The 17,197-nt window shown below is 37.8% G+C and overlaps 6 protein-coding genes and 1 long non-coding RNA gene across 15 annotated transcripts; 4 read left to right on the forward strand and 3 right to left on the reverse strand.

Moving 5' to 3' along the window:
• Positions 1-33: 33 nt before the first annotated feature.
• On the reverse strand, positions 34-2,021 carry AT3G07580 (uncharacterized protein). Of its 2 annotated transcripts, NM_111637.3 has the most exons (6): positions 1,808-1,990; positions 1,660-1,691; positions 1,078-1,224; positions 802-852; positions 577-629; positions 34-471 (listed from the first exon to the last, which is right to left on the reverse strand). In NM_111637.3, exons 1-6 carry the CDS (start codon positions 1,855-1,857, stop codon positions 373-375), a joined length of 432 nt encoding a protein of 143 aa, NP_187415.2. In that variant the 5' UTR covers positions 1,858-1,990; the 3' UTR covers positions 34-372. The 2 variants fall into 2 exon arrangements, with proteins under 2 accessions (NP_187415.2, NP_001319493.1); NM_001337722.1 differs by having other exon boundaries at positions 34-629; positions 1,808-2,021.
• Positions 2,022-2,246: 225 nt separating this feature from the next.
• On the forward strand, positions 2,247-3,790 carry AT3G07590 (Small nuclear ribonucleoprotein family protein; the record flags this gene model as incomplete). 3 transcript variants are annotated; one of them, NM_001202908.2, is made up of 5 exons in its annotated part: positions 2,247-2,355; positions 2,495-2,571; positions 2,799-2,990; positions 3,093-3,183; positions 3,554-3,790. In NM_001202908.2, exons 1-4 carry the CDS (start codon positions 2,342-2,344, stop codon positions 3,152-3,154), a joined length of 345 nt encoding a protein of 114 aa, NP_001189837.1. In that variant the 5' UTR covers positions 2,247-2,341. The 3 variants fall into 3 exon arrangements, with proteins under 3 accessions (NP_001189837.1, NP_001326434.1, NP_187416.1); NM_001337723.1 differs by lacking the exon at positions 3,554-3,790 and having other exon boundaries at positions 2,650-2,990; positions 3,093-3,154; NM_111638.5 differs by lacking the exon at positions 3,554-3,790 and having other exon boundaries at positions 2,249-2,355; positions 3,093-3,362.
• On the reverse strand, positions 3,313-4,218 carry AT3G07600 (Heavy metal transport/detoxification superfamily protein; the record flags this gene model as incomplete). 2 transcript variants are annotated; one of them, NM_111639.1, is made up of 3 exons in its annotated part: positions 4,145-4,218; positions 3,964-4,042; positions 3,313-3,884 (listed from the first exon to the last, which is right to left on the reverse strand). In NM_111639.1, the coding sequence occupies exons 1-3, from the start codon at positions 4,148-4,150 to the stop codon at positions 3,496-3,498; spliced, it is 474 nt and encodes a 157-aa protein (NP_187417.1). In that variant the 5' UTR covers positions 4,151-4,218. The 2 variants fall into 2 exon arrangements, with proteins under 2 accessions (NP_187417.1, NP_001326671.1); NM_001337724.1 differs by having other exon boundaries at positions 3,496-4,042.
• Positions 3,550-3,793, forward strand: AT3G02025. Its single transcript, NR_140880.1, has 2 exons — positions 3,550-3,564; positions 3,588-3,793. It is a non-coding gene; the product is annotated as an other RNA (long non-coding RNA).
• An 861-nt stretch (positions 4,219-5,079) lies between the features above and the next one.
• On the forward strand, positions 5,080-12,309 carry IBM1 (Transcription factor jumonji (jmjC) domain-containing protein). Of its 3 annotated transcripts, NM_001202909.1 has the most exons (17): positions 5,265-5,796; positions 5,880-5,977; positions 6,079-6,178; positions 6,276-6,414; positions 6,583-6,646; positions 6,752-7,622; positions 7,991-8,320; positions 8,755-8,848; positions 10,323-10,582; positions 10,693-10,765; positions 10,842-10,927; positions 11,038-11,157; positions 11,258-11,316; positions 11,413-11,517; positions 11,593-11,682; positions 11,771-11,857; positions 11,952-12,109. In NM_001202909.1, exons 1-17 carry the CDS (start codon positions 5,344-5,346, stop codon positions 12,070-12,072), a joined length of 3,150 nt encoding a protein of 1,049 aa, NP_001189838.1. In that variant the 5' UTR covers positions 5,265-5,343; the 3' UTR covers positions 12,073-12,109. The 3 variants fall into 3 exon arrangements, with proteins under 3 accessions (NP_187418.1, NP_001078121.1, NP_001189838.1); NM_111640.2 differs by lacking the exon at positions 8,755-8,848 and having other exon boundaries at positions 5,080-5,796; positions 10,295-10,582; positions 11,952-12,309; NM_001084652.2 differs by lacking the exons at positions 10,323-10,582; positions 10,693-10,765; positions 10,842-10,927; ... (4 more) ...; positions 11,771-11,857; positions 11,952-12,109 and having other exon boundaries at positions 5,080-5,796; positions 7,991-9,399.
• Positions 12,310-12,417: 108 nt separating this feature from the next.
• Positions 12,418-14,211, reverse strand: AT3G07620 (glycosyltransferase). The gene is made up of 4 exons (NM_001337725.1): positions 14,017-14,211; positions 13,613-13,812; positions 13,189-13,540; positions 12,418-13,122 (listed from the first exon to the last, which is right to left on the reverse strand). Exons 1-4 carry the CDS (start codon positions 14,182-14,184, stop codon positions 12,463-12,465), a joined length of 1,380 nt encoding a protein of 459 aa, NP_001319494.1. The 5' UTR covers positions 14,185-14,211; the 3' UTR covers positions 12,418-12,462.
• A 392-nt stretch (positions 14,212-14,603) lies between these two features.
• On the forward strand, positions 14,604-17,185 carry ADT2 (arogenate dehydratase 2). Of its 3 annotated transcripts, none has more exons than NM_111642.3 (12): positions 14,604-14,896; positions 15,038-15,105; positions 15,190-15,282; positions 15,380-15,580; positions 15,661-15,741; positions 15,828-15,923; positions 16,017-16,094; positions 16,192-16,281; positions 16,371-16,423; positions 16,515-16,596; positions 16,667-16,746; positions 16,822-17,176. In NM_111642.3, exons 1-11 carry the CDS (start codon positions 14,653-14,655, stop codon positions 16,724-16,726), a joined length of 1,146 nt encoding a protein of 381 aa, NP_187420.1. In that variant the 5' UTR covers positions 14,604-14,652; the 3' UTR covers positions 16,727-16,746; positions 16,822-17,176. The 3 variants fall into 3 exon arrangements, with proteins under 3 accessions (NP_187420.1, NP_001325505.1, NP_974249.1); NM_202520.2 differs by having other exon boundaries at positions 14,641-14,896; positions 16,832-17,161; NM_001337726.1 differs by having other exon boundaries at positions 14,622-14,896; positions 16,667-17,185.
• The last annotated feature ends 12 nt before the right edge of the window (positions 17,186-17,197 follow it).

The raw sequence follows: 17,197 nt of genomic DNA on the forward strand, positions 1-17,197 counted from the left end.
ACATTTGCCTTTTTGGTGTTATTACTTTTAGTACTTGGATTCACATAAATTTTGTAACAACTGGCTTCTATTAGCTAGACGGTCTATTTCCCGTCTAATTCAAAACCAAACTTTGTAAGACAGATGAAAGGAGCAATGAATTTGTAATCCAGTTAAGCTAAAATGAGATGGTAACGTGATTGTTACTCAAATCTCTGGTTTGGGTTTTTTACACTTTCAGGGACCAGAGAAAACAACCGATCCTGACAAAAGCAATATCTGTTATCCTACACACACACAATATAAAAGTCATTGACATACCACCGCTTGTGCCATCTCAACAAACACCATTTCACTAGTCTATATGGGCTCCATCATCTGAACAAGAACCATTCAATTGTTGGCTTTTGGCATCAGCAATCCTCGCCGCACTTCAGTCATGTAATCCGTTGGCGATGGAGGAGGTAATGTCTTGTTTGCTGCAGCCAGGATCTGTAATTGTTTTGACACAAAACAAGAGATGGGGTCTCATCATTCATGTACTCACATCTTTAGAAAAACTAGAAGCATATGATAAGAGTTTGAAGTTAGTTCCACCTGATGAGGTAGTTTACCCCAAACACTCCCTCCATAGTACATGATTGGTCGCACTGTGAAACAGAGAAAGTAGGCAAACTTGAAAATCAGTTATACTTGACTAACCGGAAGACAGAGATCCAGATAAGAACATAGATATATCTGATTGTATTTGGAGGCAACTCAAGCAGCACAAGTATAATAGACACAAAGGACAAAGGAAAACTTAGAATCCCTTAATCTCACCAGATAGATCCACAGTTGGGTCGTCGTATTGATGCATTTCAGCTGCCCATCCTGTTCATGACAAATCAAGAGCACGTAAATAAGACAAGTACATAAAACTGACTGCATAAGCAGTGAATTCAACACACCTTATCTATTAAGTTCAAAGATTTCTAAAACTAGCACTGACTCAACAAATGCTTAGCATAGCAACAGTTGATAGAAGAACGACCAGATAGTGATACAGAGCAAAGAATAAACCAGCTAAATGTTTAAAGAGATAGTTCAGATTTATACGTTGGCTCATGAGCTGATAAGCTGCACTCCTGGAGCAGTCCTTTATTGTTATTATCCTCTGGGTCTGGGATATGTTTTCCATCTGAAGACCAGTAGCAGGAGGCTGATTTCTCTCATTATCGTTGTTCTGTTGGCTACTTGTTCGATCTGCATTTCACTCTTTATTTAGCCAAGAACCATAGCATACTAGCAAAACCAGATATAGCTTGAACGACGATTTATTTTCAAGAAAACAGGCAAACAAATGGGTCAAGTACACACATGGAGAAATGAATCAACCAGCGGATTTGCTAATAAAGAGAGAGCGAGATCTGAATTTCAGGCTAAACTCCTAATAATTCACTTTCTTAGAAACGGTTCTTGAAGTTACCAACTATGCACAAACACAATGTGTACAGATTCGCATGCAATCAATTCCTGAATCTACAAAACAAGATTACTTCTATTCATCGACAATCTTTGATCTAAGCTATAATCTCCACAGAACTAGATACTCTCGGAATTAAGAACCGAATTGATTAAGAATCAATAAAGAACGACTGAGGCAAAGAAGACAGAGAGAGAGAGAGAGAGCTCACATACCTCCCGACTTCCGGCGATTCCCAGAAGCCTTCCTGTGACACGGAGAAGCAACATCGAAAGGTAAGAACGGAGTAGCGAAATCAGTAGAATAAAGAACACTCGAAATCAGCAGATCAAAGACCACTGAAGAAGAAGAAGAAGAAGTTACCTTTGATTAGGAGGAGTGTATCGATTCTGATTGGAGCTCGAATCCGCCATTGACGAGTTAGGATTTACGCAGTTTTTTCAGAGAACTCTCTCTCTCTCTCTCTCTCTCTCTACCGGAGGAGATCTGTCAACAGTCAACTGTTTAACGCATAGAGAACGTTGAAAAGCGTCTTCTCGTCTGAAGTCGTTCAATCTTCACGCGCGAATTCTTCGACGCGTGTTTATCAACCTCTCGCGCGCTTTTATTACGCCTTTCCGAAATTAACGTTTCGTGTTCAATTTCCGGTTTGCTGAACCAACTGTATGTAGATTTCTGGTTGAAACATCTACTGGTCCACCATTGGACTTTATGGGCCTTACTACATTTTTGGGCCCAATATTGTAATTTAGCTGATGGATCCAAAACCGGAATCGGATCTGTACCCGCTCCATCGTGAGGTCTCTCACAGCGAAAGAAGGGTTTTGAGGGTTTTCACACCTTTCGCTGTTTCCTCGTCAATTTCTTTGTTTGGTTGTTCTTTCTTCGCATCCAAAGATGAAGCTCGTCAGGTACTGTTTCGTTCTCAGTTCTTCTTTTCTTTAGAAAATTCATGTTGTTCTTAATCTTAGTTAGCTCCTGGCATGGAATCCATTCCCAATATTGAGCCTGAGCTGATTTGTGTTATATGGTTTTGATTGGATCGAGTAGGTTTTTGATGAAGTTAAACAATGAAACTGTGTCTATCGAGCTGAAGAATGGGACTGTGGTCCATGGAACCATCACTGGTAAGTTCTTATTGTTAGCTTCCGGTTTCTTTGTAGCTCTTCTCATCTTTTCTTCTCTCTCGATTTCTCCGTTGCTAGGTCTTATACAAGTCGCGATCTGTTCCCTTATTTTCAATTGGCCCTAATCGCGTCCTTGTGATCACATGAATAGGTTGAGTAAACACACAGTTAGAGCCAGTAGTCATAAAGGTATATTTATTGAAGTTTAAGCTTGATGATTTGGGCAGGTGTTGATGTGAGCATGAACACTCACTTGAAGACAGTGAAGATGAGCCTGAAGGGGAAAAACCCAGTAACACTTGATCATCTTAGCTTGAGGGGTAATAATATTCGCTACTACATTCTTCCTGATAGCTTGAACCTCGAGACTTTACTTGTGGAAGACACTCCTAGAGTTAAACCTAAGAAGCCTGTTGCTGGTACTGCTTCATTCATTTTTGGTGTTTGTAATATTCGTCTTCATAAGCTAAAAGACTTCTTTATCAGTCCATTTATTCGTTCTCTCTTTCTTTCTTCTTTAGGGAAAGCTGTTGGACGCGGTCGCGGACGTGGCCGTGGGCGTGGTCGCGGCAGAGGTCGTTAGATGTAGCAGCGCTCTGGAACATGTTGAAGGTTTGTGAGTTTAATTTTTAGGAGAATGTACGAGTTATGTAACTAGCAACTCTGGCAAAGGAAAGATTTGATTGAGAAATAGTATGATTGATGCTCTAGTAAGGAGTTACTTTGTAATGGAATTCCATGGATAACAAGATTTGGCTTTACATGTTATAAGAGCATCTACAAGTAGAGAATTTGTGTGATACTGATAGCTCAAGACTTTTTATTCATTTAACAAATCTGACTATCAAATTGCATTAACATGTTGACAATCTTAGTATAGAAAAACTGCTATCTCCTCCGTTAATCTTCCACATGAAACCTATCTCACATGATCCTGCAATTGGGATCTTGATTGTAAACGGGTTCCCCGATCTGATTGTAGGGATCACACGGGTAGGGATAGGAAGATGGCACACCATATCCATCATGAGGCCATGGTTGATAACATGGCTCAGGTTTTTGCCATGGTTGACAACATGGCTCAGGTTTCTTCTCTTCAGGTTTCTTCTCTTCGGGTTTCTTCTCTTCGGGTTTCTTTTCTTCTTCTGGCTTTTTGTCACCATCCTTAGGTGGTTCAACTTTAGCTACGCTAACAAGCTCCGCAAATGCAACTTTTTTCCTGAGTGTGTTGATTAGAGCAATCATATCGACTTCAACACCGGTCACCTCAATCTGGTTCCTGTGATCTCCCTTTATTTCCACAGCGTTCACGCCTATAAACCAATGCGATAAATCTTTAGATTCAACAAGAATTACAATCATCAAGTTCTCTAGTGTTTGTATCATTGTTACCTTTAAACTGAACCGCAGTTTTCATTGCCTTTGCTCGAGTTGTGTCATCAGTCATAGCAATTCTTATCAGGATCTTTTGCTGAGTACAATAAGAGAACTCCTTAACATCACAAAGAGAAGTCTCTCTCTTTCACAAGAGAATCGAAGTTATTACTTGTTGTTGAGTACACAGGAGACATACCTTCATGTTATTGTCTTCTGAGAATCCGCGTGATTTGTTTGATGGGAGTTTGCTCCGAACTTTTTTGTGTCTTCTTCGATCACAAATTAGAGGAAATATAAATAAGGATCGATTTTATATATTCATTTGTTCCATGAGTCGTTGTCTCACACAACGGAATCCGATAGTTTGAATATCGTTGTCAGGTTCATATCTTCGGTCCTTACGTGTTTTATTGGTTCTAGTTGCCGATTCGTACGAGCTTATTACCAATTTTTTAATTTTAAAAAGCCTAACAAAAATCTTTATTTGATTGAGTCAAAAAATTAGATGAAATAGTTATTTGACTGGGTCAAAATAAATTGATTAAATAATGGTAAACAACACAAATAATATTTGTTTACTACACCGTTGCCTGGTAGTTTTAGACATGTATGGCAAAAGACTTAATAATTTTTGAGTCGATATGTCAATTATGATGATTAATAAGTTTTGTTTGTTCATCATCCAGTTGTGCATAACAATGAATAGAACAGATGCGTTAAAAGTCTTGGTCTTCTCTAGAGTACATGTTTCCCTCTAACTTCCTTCTCAATAAAAAAAAAGATTAACTTGACTACTAATCTGTCATCCATCTGTATTAACAAATGTTATATGCTTGACTTGCAATACGTACTTTCGCAATCATATTGCAGTTTTCTAACGTAATGAAACAATAAGCTTTTAGTTTATACTAATGTGTGTTGTCTAATGCTAATTTGACTTTAATTTCTTAACACATTACACATTGATGATGCCAATTGCAGTGATATCAGCAACTTGCAACCGTTTGATCCAATGATATATCATAGGTAATTAGGTATCATATCTCATGGAGATAAACGGGTAAATAAATATAATCTTATTTGCTAAATAAAAAATAATCAAGTTTAAGTTTTAACATCTTCATATACAATCTGGTTTCTGTGATCTCCCTGTATTAGCAAAAAAAAAACATGATTTAAAAAAGAATTTGGAAAGAAAAGAAAAGAGCGGGAAATAAATCCAAAGATTTGACCAAGTTAAACCAAAACTTTTTTACTATCTGAGAAAACCATTCAGTTTCCCCAAAATAAAATAAAAAATCAGCCTTAAATCCCGTGTCTAGGGTTTTCTTTCGTAGCTGATTGGGGGCTGCAAGAGTTTCGCCGAGGACGATTGAGAATTTTGATTTTCGAAAAATGGATTCTGTGGAGGAAGAAGGTGTTGTTAGGGTTGAAGAAGAGAACGGACGCGGTGGTCTCCGTAGGCATCGGAGGGTTTCTACGAAGCTGGCGAATTACGTAGATCCTCCGACTGACGACGAAGAAGATGGAGGACCCAAGCGAAAGGGCAAAAGGGGTGGAAATAGGGCTCCGAAAAAGACACCGAAGAAAGACGAGGAGATGCAAAAGAACGAAATTGATGAAGCAAACCGAGTCACTGGTCTGGTGAAGGAAAAAAGAGCCGCGACTAAGATTCTGAATCGCAAAGACTCCATTATTGAAGTAGGAGAAGCTTCTGGAAGCATGCCCAAGGAAGTAAAGGGAATTAGGATTGGGAAAAGGAAGGGAGAAATCGATGGTGAGATTCCAACTAAGCCGGGCAAGAAGCCAAAGACTACAGTAGACCCGAGAATCATTGGTTACAGACCGGTTAGTGATTTCTCTGTAAAATTTGTACTCTTTTCATACCTTACATGACGACCAATTCATTAATTTTGGGATATATTATATAGGACAATATGTGCCATCAATGTCAAAAGAGCGATAGGATTGTTGAACGGTGTCAGACCTGCAATAGTAAGCGTTATTGTCATCCATGCTTGGACACTTGGTATGATCTTCTTCTTACCTTGAACTTTAATTTCGTTTCTTGTTACTGATTTCATTTTACTGTCCAGAAGCCTGAAACATTGGTCTATTTACTTCTTGCAGGTACCCCCTTATAGCAAAAGAAGATGTTGCCAAGAAATGCATGTTCTGCTCTAGTACTTGCAATTGCAGAGCATGCTTGCGTCTAGATACTAAATTGAAAGTAATTTTTTCTCGTATCTACCATATCTTGCTTGCTTATTATTATTTTTCGATTTACTTAAGCTCCTTACCATAATAATTACTCCTATGCTATGTAGGGGATAAATTCGAACCTCATAGTCAGCGAGGAAGAAAAGGTCCAAGCCTCTAAGTTTATTCTGCAGAGCCTTCTCCCACATCTGAAAGGAATAAATGATGAACAAGTTGCTGAGAAGGAAGTTGAGGCCAAAATATACGGTACTTTCTTTGCTTTTATTTATGATTGGATATTCGTTATTATTGGATATACCTGCATTAATTCCCAACAAAATCTCAAAGTGAGTGGGTTCAATTTTTTAAGTGGGAAACTGGAAGCTCATTAGTTCCAGGAGTTTGAAGATACCTTAATGTTGTTTAAACTCACAGGACTGAAGTTTGAAGAGGTGAGGCCCCAAGACGCTAAAGCTTTCCCTGATGAAAGACTATACTGGTATATTACCCTGATATTTTTGTTTCAGTTAAAATGACAAGTTCTTATGTCTTCATGCTGTTTGATAACATGCTTCGTTGTTGTTCTAACTTTTTGGGCTTACAGTGATATCTGCAAGACTTCTATCTATGATCTCCATAGGAATTGCAAGTCCTGTAGTTTTGATATCTGCCTTAGCTGTTGCCTTGAGATCCGCAATGGAAAGGCTCTGGCATGTAAGGAGGATGTGTCTTGGAATTATATTAACCGAGGTTTAGAGTATGAACATGGACAAGAAGGAAAAGTGATTGAAAAGCCGGCGAATAAGCTAGATGATAAGTTGAAAGATAAGCTGGATGGTAAGCCGGATGATAAGCCGAAGGGTAAGCCAAAGGGTAGGCCAAAGGGTAAGCCGGATGATAAGCCGAAGGGTAAACTGAAGGGTAAGCAGGATGATAAACCGGATGATAAGCCAGATGAGAAGCCGGTTAATACAGACCATATGAAGTACCCTTCTCTGTGGAAAGCAAATGAAGCTGGGATCATTACTTGTTGTTGTGGTGCTGGGGAGTTAGTGCTGAAACGACTACTTCCGGATGGTTGGATATCTGAGTTGGTCAACAGAGTTGAAAAAACTGCTGAAGCTGGCGAGCTTTTGAATTTACCTGAAACGGTTTTGGAGCGATGCCCTTGTTCTAACTCTGACAGACATATTGACATAGACAGCTGTAATTTGTTAAAAGCTGCTTGTCGAGAAGGTTCAGAAGACAATTATCTTTACTCTCCAAGTGTATGGGATGTTCAACAAGATGATTTGAAGCATTTTCAGCACCATTGGGTAAAAGGCGAGCCTGTGATTGTGAGAAATGTGCTTGAAGCTACATCTGGTTTAAGCTGGGAACCAATGGTAATGCATCGTGCCTGCCGCCAGATAAGCCATGTCCAGCATGGATCACTTAAGGATGTTGTTGCTGTTGATTGTTTGGACTTCTGTGAGGTCAGTTTTTTCCTGAGTAAATTGTATTGTCCATGTCCTTTTTATAAAAGTACTTAATTTTAATGGCTCTGGTACTTGCATAGCAATTAATTTATTCTTGTCTAGATAAGTAAGTTCATGTTTTTCCCTTCTGGCTTGATTTCTGTTTTACTGACTGTTCAACTTTGTTTTTCTCATCAACAGTGAATATAATTATTCTTTAGCTTTTTCCAGGGTTTTGCCTTTTCTGGTAGATGCATTGAATAGCTACATGTCAAATTCATATTAGTCTTACTAGGCAACAAAATGCCTCATCTGTTACTTTTCAGATTTGTAGTTGTAACTTCTTCTTATACTCGTATTTATCTAATGGCTTGTAATGGTTGCAGGTAAAAGTTAATCTTCATGAATTTTTTACTGGATACACGGATGGCCGATATGATCGAATGGGTTGGCCACTAGTTCTGAAACTGAAAGATTGGCCTCCAGCTAAAGTCTTCAAAGATAACTTGCCACGTCATGCTGAGGAGTTCTTATGTAGTTTGCCTTTGAAGCATTACACTCATCCGGTTAATGGACCTTTGAATCTCGCTGTCAAGCTTCCCCAAAATTGCTTGAAGCCAGACATGGGACCAAAGACGTACGTTGCTTCTGGATTTGCTCAAGAATTAGGCCGTGGAGATTCTGTTACTAAGCTCCACTGCGACATGTCTGATGCGGTTAGTACCCATATGATTTGTCTTTTCTCGTTTTCATATCCATTTCTTTCTTCTAAGTCTGTCCATTCTTATTGTTTTTCTTTGCACATCTATAATGATTTCAGAACCTATGAAAACATTAAAATCAGATACCATTTCCTAATCGGTCACTTAGATTTTTTATTACATTTAGGATTCGTCTCCTCTTCTTTTCCAGATCAGTTCCTTAAGTTATTCTGTTTTTCTTTTGGCTGAGTTTTGTGGACTCTTTCGTTGAACTCCTCTTTTTCGCATTTTATTCGGGCTACACTCCTCCTTTGAAGCAAAGGAACTCTCCTTAGATTTGTTGCATCCTCATATTCTGCTTTAGGGCCGAAAATCAAAGTCTCTGGCCTAATGTTCTTGAACATTCTAAGATTGCAATGTCCATTTGAAAGTTCTTACGCTGTTCATAGGACCTATGGACCAAGCTTTATCCATTCAATGTGAGTCCATCAATAGCTTTCTTAGTCCTTCATAGGCCTGGCATTCGGTTTTTGGTTCTGTTAAGTTCGTTTTTTCCGGGTTTGGAAATTGCCCCCAAAAAGAATCGGATGTTATTTCGGTTTGGTATATAATAAATGAAATTTAATAAAAAATATTAATCTTAGGTAAATGTTTTGACAAAAAACAAAATAAAAACTTGTACAGGTTAATGTATTTTTAGGTAAATGTATTTTTTGTGCGCACCCCAAAGCCTTCATCCATTCTGCTTAGTAGAGCACTTTGCTTAGGTGGATTGTATCTCAGACTTTCATAGGATGATCGTCTAAATAGTATACGGAAAAGATGCGACATTATGGTCAGCTCCGTGGATATCTGCTGTTCAAGACGCAAGAAATTGTTCGTTTTGCTGGCGCGGGCGAGGACTATTAAATCAAGTTTGTTTAGTTGCTGCCAGTTGAGCTTCCCAATTCGGCAATGACCGATCTTAAATTTGAAAATGCTGGTTTTTCAGCATTTTATAAATGTTTGATTGCGGGACTAATTTGGCTAACATTGAACTTGGTAGACAAAATCGTCGAATAGTTGAAAAATGAGATTATTATTGAATGAATACACATTGAATGCAAAGATTACGCATTTCATTTGTGGTAATAGTTCCAAAAGAAAAATAAAGTGTTTGTGATTGTTCGAGAAGATATGAAACAACAGATACAATAGAGCTAATCGTCGATACAACTGGTGTAGCCAATTATAGTCGTCTGTCGTATCAATAATGACAATTAAACTGAAATGCCTAGATTTTACATGTTGCTGCTACCACTAGTTGCCAGAACTGGAACCAAAATTAATGACCAACATCAATTTCGCAGAATTGTCAGTACTAGAACCGAAATCCTGATTGAACATCCCGAGCTGTTGTTACTTCTTGATATTGTTCGGAATGATGTTATTCTCTCACATCCTACACTTTTCATAACCTTGTAAGCGACAAAACACATTGAAATCGATTATGAGATGATGCAGTTGATTTTTTTTCAAATCATCAGTAAACATGAACTTGTTGATTTCTACCTCAATGACTCTTTCCAATTAGGTCAAAAAAAAGTTGTCATTATAGAAAATAAATAATTATTTTTCTCTTTGGTTTTTTGCCAAAAAAAAGAATTTGGTCAATAAAACAAAAAAAATTAGGTCAAGCATTTTTTTTTTTTTTTGGTCAATAGTTAATTTAGTAGATTTTGGTTTTGTGTTATTACATCATTACCTTCCGTTTTTTTCTCAATACTTCTTTTATGACCATTTAATCTCTTAGAAACGAAAATAAACATAATCTCTCTCCTCGCTTTCTAATTAAAATAATAGTTTGAAATAAAGGTCAACTGTTGCTGTAAAATAAAATAAAAAATAACGGTCCAGGGTGTTATTTTTATATTATAATTAGTTTTACTCACTTTTATCTTAACTTTTCTTCTTTAGTATCTTAATATCTGTACCCTTTGGTTATTTCAGGTGAATATTTTGACGCACATATCTGAAGTGCCCAATATGCAACCTGGAATTGGAAATCTGAAAAAGAAGCATGCCGAACAAGATCTCAAGGAGCTGTATAGCTCAGTAGCTAACAAGGAGGAAATGATGGAGATTCTTGAAAATTCCAGACAACAAGTCCAAAATGTTGAAACTGATGATGGAGCTCTTTGGGACATTTTCCGTAGAGAAGATATTCCTAAATTAGAAAGTTACATTGAGAAACATCACAAGGAGTTCAGACATCTCTACTGCTGTCCTGTGTCTCAGGTACAAACTATCTTTGCATGCTTATACATTTTTCCTTCTCATGTTCAAAAGTTTGATTGGTCACAGTTTTGCATGTATTTGCTTATCTTACGTTGACCTTCTTCTTTTAGGTTGTTCATCCTATACATGACCAGAACTTCTATCTGACGCGGTATCATATAATGAAGCTGAAAGAAGAATATGGTATGCTTTATTTTTTAAGTAATCAACCTCATTATCGTGGCAGTTTTGGTCATATCTTATGAGCTTTATATTGTAGGCATTGAACCTTGGACCTTCAATCAGAAGCTTGGTGATGCTGTTTTGATACCTGTAGGTTGCCCTCATCAAGTTAGAAATTTGAAGGTAATATTTTATACTTTTAGCTTAGGATACACTCAATTTGAGCAATTGGACTTTCAGTTTTTCAGCAAAGAATCATCAATTGATCATTTGAGTTCTCTTGTGTCTTGCAGTCCTGCAATAAGGTAGCGCTTGACTTCGTCTCACCTGAAAATGTCAGCGAGTGTTTACGCTTGACAAAACAGTATCGTCTACTTCCACCAAATCATTTTGCAAAAGAAGACAAGTTAGGGGTATTTCTCTTGTCTCAAGTTCTGGTTTTTTTTTAGCAAAGTTTCCAAATCCTCTCTTATTGTTATTTTTTTGTTTGTTCCTGTGTGTTTACCTGAACAGGTTAAGAAGATGATAGTCCATGCAGTTGATAAAGCTCTCAGAGACTTAAGTGGAGAGAAGTGAGTTCTTACTTCTCTTCTCGCTATCTATGGCAATCGTCAGTAAAAATGTGTTCTTTTCGTTTAAGCTTGAGTTCTTTTTTTGTGTTTGTTCAGGTCTCCAGAACCTGAAGAGAAGAAACAAAATATGAGAGGGCCGAAGAAGGGGGCAGCCAAGGCAGTTGCCAAGGCTCTCAAAGACTTATCTCCAAGTGAAAAGAAGTGAGTATTTACTTCTCTTCTCACTACCTTCAAAAACACTAGTAAACTGAGTTTTTTTCTTTTGTATGTGTTTAGGTCTTCGGAAGCAGCTGAAGAGGAGATATCAAATGGGATAGTCAATGCAATCGATAAGGGTCTCAAAGACTTACCTCCAAGTGAAGAGAAGTGAGTATTTACATACTTCTTCTCTTCTCACTACCATAAAAAGACATTTGTAAACTGAGCTGATGTTTTTGCTTTTGTGTTGGTTCAGGTCTTCCGAAGCCAAAGTGGAGATATCAAATGGGATAGTCAGTGCAATGGATAAGGATCTCGAACACATATCTTCAAGCGAAAAGAAGTGAGCTTTTTCTTGTCTTCTGACTACCTGTAAAAAAATACTAGATTTTTCTTCGTCTAAGCTGAGTTTATCTTAATTTTGTTGTGTTGTTCAGGTCTACGGAAGAGGAAGGGGTGAAAAGACCAAATATTGTGAGGACATATGAGCGGAGAAAAAAGCTGGGAAGTGAAGTAACCAACGCATACATTGACAGATTAGAAATGGAGAAGATGTAGTAGTAGTAGTAGTTTTCAATTAACATCATCTTTTGTTATAGCTTTAGCAAACTCTTTTGCTACTTTCATATCTCTAAGTTAAACAGAGTAGTACTAAGGGATAGACTAAGAAGATACTTAGTTATATCTATGTTTGGCATATTTTGTATTCTCTCCTCAATCATCTACAAACTCTGTGAATTTACTCGAGTCTAAGAAGTATTTAACTTCATTCCTGTAGAAAAATAGCTATCAACATAACAGTAACAGGTATAGAAATTGTTTGTTAAGTTACTCTATATGCAACCTATTCTTAACGAAACAAATTGCTTATTTTTGTTTCAAGTTGTCTAAGTTATAAGTGGAGAAGAAAGATTCTTTAACTTACATAGCTAGCTAGGCCTTAAAGTGTCATAACAATTTAACATTTAATCTTCTTAACCAAATGGAATGTATAATCATATTAAACACATCGTATCTCTTTGGAGGATCATTAACCAAAATATGCCTCTTCACTTTCTTCACTCCCTCGTATAATCTCATATACCGCTCTTCCGGTATATCCATCAGTATCCTTTTTAGTTCCGGTATTTCCTTAACCGATACCGAAACCGAGAACTTCTCCCAGTTCAAAACATCACTAAACGGCAAAACATAGTTCTCCGAAATAAGAACCGGTACACATCCGCTGTATATAGCTTCCGGTACTCTCGGACTGGCAACTTCGTGACCACTCGGGCAAATACAAAACCGGCTTTTCCTCATCATCTCCGTGTAATCTAAACCGTCCGGTAGATTCTCGTAAACCAGAATATCTTTATCCTTTTCTTTCCAGTGGTTAAGAAGAACCGGACGGATTTTGCCGTGTGATTTTCCAGCGAAGAAAGCAAGTGTTGTACGAGAGATTGGATCTAAACCACCGGTTAAGTTGTTGATGTCTCCGGTCAGTAAATTAATTTCGGGAAACGGAGCGTCTTTCTCTGGATTAAAATATTCTGATATGTTGGCGTTGCATAGTACTCTTATGGAATTGAAAAATAGTTTCTTTACGTACCATGTTGCCCTGTGACCCTGCAACAATGTGGTTAGTTACCGTGAGAGAACCAAACACTGGTAAATAAAACAAGAACCACTTACCCAGTCATGGCAAGACAACATGAAGTGATCAAACCCATCGCTTGTGTTCCAATAAGGATATTTCTTGGAAATTATTTGGACATAGTCGGCGATGACACGTTCCAAGACAGCCTTATCTCGAACAACTGGGTCGAAAAGATGGTGTAGGATCATCACAACACTAAAAGGTAAGAAGTAGACATGAGCCTTGTCCGGATCTCGGGTTCGGTACTTAAGGACATCGTTTTCCATAAAGTTTAGGAATAATCCTTCCATGGAGTATATGTCTTTACAAAGTCCATAGTGAAATATTGGCGGATCTCCTTCTTCGTATACGTATATCTTGAACATCTTCTCCATAAGAAGATAACTTCTGCAACAAGTAAACAGTATTCATAAAGGGTAACTTCTATGACAAGTAAACAGTTTTTTTTTTTTTTTTTACCGGTGAAAGGCATAAGGGTTCCGGTAAATGTCGCCATGAGGAACATAGTCTTCGTCTCCAAGGGGAGACGATGTAGTAGAACTATAATTTAATTGAGCTTCTCTGATCAACACCCTCGCGGTTGCTAATTCTGCTTCTACTTTCCCATCCCTTTTCCAATATCCAGAACCTGGATTTGATCCGTTTCTCTTTCTTTTTTCCTTGAAAATACAAAACTAAATTCTTGAAAATACAAAACATAGAAACCATTTTTCTTGATAACTGTAAGCAAAAACGTGACAAATAAAATTACTTCTTTGGAAATACTTTTTGTACATGGAAACATATTTAACACACATATACACTGGTAAACATGTTTGAAACAATTGTACCCTAAATCGATGAACGGTAAGAAAGATGGATACCGTGATGAAGGCGGGTGAGAAGGAAGAGGTCCATAGTGAAGAAGATGTTGAAAAATAAAGATGAGAAGATGAATTTGAATCTTTTGCTATGAAAATGGCAAAGCCTACAGCAAAAGTGGCAAATGCCAAAAGAAAGGCGTTCAGGTATTTCGGAATGTAATCTCTCATACCTTTTCCATTCTAATTCCTATTCCATTATTGTGTTTGTGTTTAGTCTAGCGAGAGAGAGTGATGATGCTGATACTAAGGAGATTTTAAGTGAGCTAATTAAAGAGTCTCTCAACACCACACAATACAACTACTTCACATGCATTACAGTGACATACAAAAAAAAGAATACAAGGATGTCAAAACTAGACTCCTGGTTTTATGGTCTGCCATAGAATCTCTTCACACAACACAACCTTTTTTGTATTTTCTTCTTATCGTTGATAATGTTCTAGAATTAGGGCTTTTATTGGGCCCAGTGCAAATAAAGTGGATAATGCATAAATAATACTTTTTAAACACAAATTATGGGCCTTAGGATTGGTCCATTAGAAAAACCTTATGATAGATAAATAATGTGGCCCATCAATGTCACCTCCATCTCCATATACATATCTCTCATCATAAACAGCCGTCAAAACAACATCAATGGCAATGCACACTGTTCGATTGTCGCCGGCGACTCAACTTCACGGCGGTATCTCTAGCAATCTGTCACCACCCAATCGAAAACCTAATAATTCCATCGTCCGATACGGATGCGGATCTTCGAAGCGTTTCCGTATCGTAACGGTCTTGGCGTCACTCCGGGAAAACGATGCAAACGGAAGGGATAACTCCGTGAGAGCTATGGAAGTGAAGAAGATCTTTGAAGACTCGCCTCTGCTTCCTAGTACGAATCCCCACTTTCGATTCCTTTGAGCTGTGTGACAGATATCTTCTTCATTTGCAGTAGACATAACGTATATATGTAAATAGTAGCAGCTAGAATTTGGATTTAGTGATGATTAGTTCGTTTTTGTTTGAATAATAGAGCCGTTATCATCGAACCAGCTCACGGAATCTGTCTCTAATGGCTCCCGCGTTCGTGTTGCGTATCAGGTAACTAATTCAAAGGAACTGAATTGTTTCTGAGAGTCATAATGTTTTGGGACTTTATTGGCTAATGAATGATTCTCCAATTAGGGAGTACGAGGTGCATACAGCGAATCAGCTGCTGAGAAGGCTTATCCAAACTGTGAAGCTGTTCCATGCGAAGAGTTTGACACTGCTTTTGAGGTCAGAATCTCGTTCCTTTACTGATCAAGACTGAAATGATCAGTATTTCATTTTCTTAAGTTTTGGTTGCCATTAGTCTTGCTTTGTTCTTGTTTAGGCGGTTGAGCGGTGGCTTGTTGACAGAGCTGTTTTACCGATTGAGAACTCTTTAGGTGGAAGCATCCATAGAAATTATGATCTTCTGCTGCGACACAATTTGCATATTGTAGGCGAAGTCAAGCTAGCTGTTCGGCACTGTTTGTTGGCTAACCACGGTGTAAATATTGAAGATTTGAGAAGGGTGCTTAGCCATCCACAGGTATGCCACATACCTTTGTGCATAATCGAGTTCTTTTTCTCTTGGCACTATTTAAACCCTTCTTCGTTGCTTTGGATCAGGCTCTTGCCCAATGTGAAAACACGTTAACCAAATTGGGGTTGGTCAGAGAAGCAGTAGATGATACTGCTGGCGCTGCGAAGGTATGTTTTATGTTCCTAGTATGTTTATATATTCACACTCACAACTTACAGTGGCAGCTAAATAAGTTTGTGAATTTGATTCGCAGCAAATTGCATTCGAAAATTTAAATGATGCAGCTGCAGTTGCCAGTGAAAAAGCTGCAAAGATATATGGTTTGAACATAGTCGCTAAAGATATCCAGGTTTTAAAGACTTTCCGAATGCCTTTTCCAATTTTTCATCCATATTTTTACACTTCTGCTGGATTATTTGATTGTGAAGTTCAATCAATTTAGGATGACTGTGATAATGTTACAAGGTTTCTAATGCTCGCAAGAGAACCCATTATCCCTGGAACTAACAGACTCTTTAAGGTGAGAAATCCAGTATAACTTCCATCTGCAAAGGCAACTCTAATTTCTGGCAATGTTTTTTTTTCTCTGATGGAATGAGTTACTTTGATTCTTGTAGACAAGTATAGTTTTCTCGTTAGAGGAAGGGCCTGGAGTACTTTTCAAAGCGCTTGCTGTGTTTGCCCTTCGGCAAATCAACCTCACAAAGGTTTTGATTAACACACTCAAAATCTTCCTTCATTATGTGCAGCCTTGTTTCCAGTCCCTTACAATCAATTTTATTGTGGTTTCGATCAGATTGAAAGCCGCCCTTTAAGGAAACATCCTCTCCGAGCATCTGGAGGACTAAAGTAATTTCTCTCACAAAACCACTGTTAAGTCTATACCGTACCCAGAGTGTCTGAGCAGTGATGAAAGTGTCTCTCTTTCTGTGCTTGACAGATACTTTGACTATCTTTTCTATGTGGACTTTGAAGCATCTATGGCTGATGAAGTTGCTCAAAACGCACTTAGGCATCTCGAGGTAAAGCCTTTGGTCACTTGATCTGAAAACATGTACATGTGACTAAGACTCTGGATTTTGTTATTGGCAGGAGTTTGCTACCTTTTTGCGGGTACTGGGAAGCTACCCAGTGGACACTACAATGCTCTAAACATTTCAAACATCTTCTTGGTAAATAGTTCATTGGTTTGCATTTCGGATCTGAGTTAGTAAAATTATATCAAGTGAGGTGAAATATTTGAATAGTTTGTGACAGAGATCCGCTTGATGATATCATAATCCTGGTATAAGGAGCTATATCCCTGAGGTGAGGTCTGAGAGGAGTCACCACCTTACAAGACATTCCGCTCTTGTTACAAATTCTGTTTAGTTTTCCAAAAAAGATCATCTTTGTTTTTAGTAAGAATGTAGTCACTAAGTCAGATATCAATGACAAATACCAAAGAACTAGTGTTTTTTCGTGTTTCATCCATACATAGATACTTATCCTGTGTCTTTTTTAGAAATTTCTTTTTGTATGACGTTTCAAAATTTTGATTGACTATTGTTAGTGGTATATCTTTGAGTTAATAAACGAGATATAATCTGTTTTCCTGTTCACAAAAAAAAAAAAAATAAAAAA

The sequence above is a fragment of the Arabidopsis thaliana genome, chromosome 3 (genome assembly GCF_000001735.4).
Source record: "Arabidopsis thaliana chromosome 3, partial sequence".
NCBI lineage: Eukaryota > Viridiplantae > Streptophyta > Magnoliopsida > Brassicales > Brassicaceae > Arabidopsis > Arabidopsis thaliana.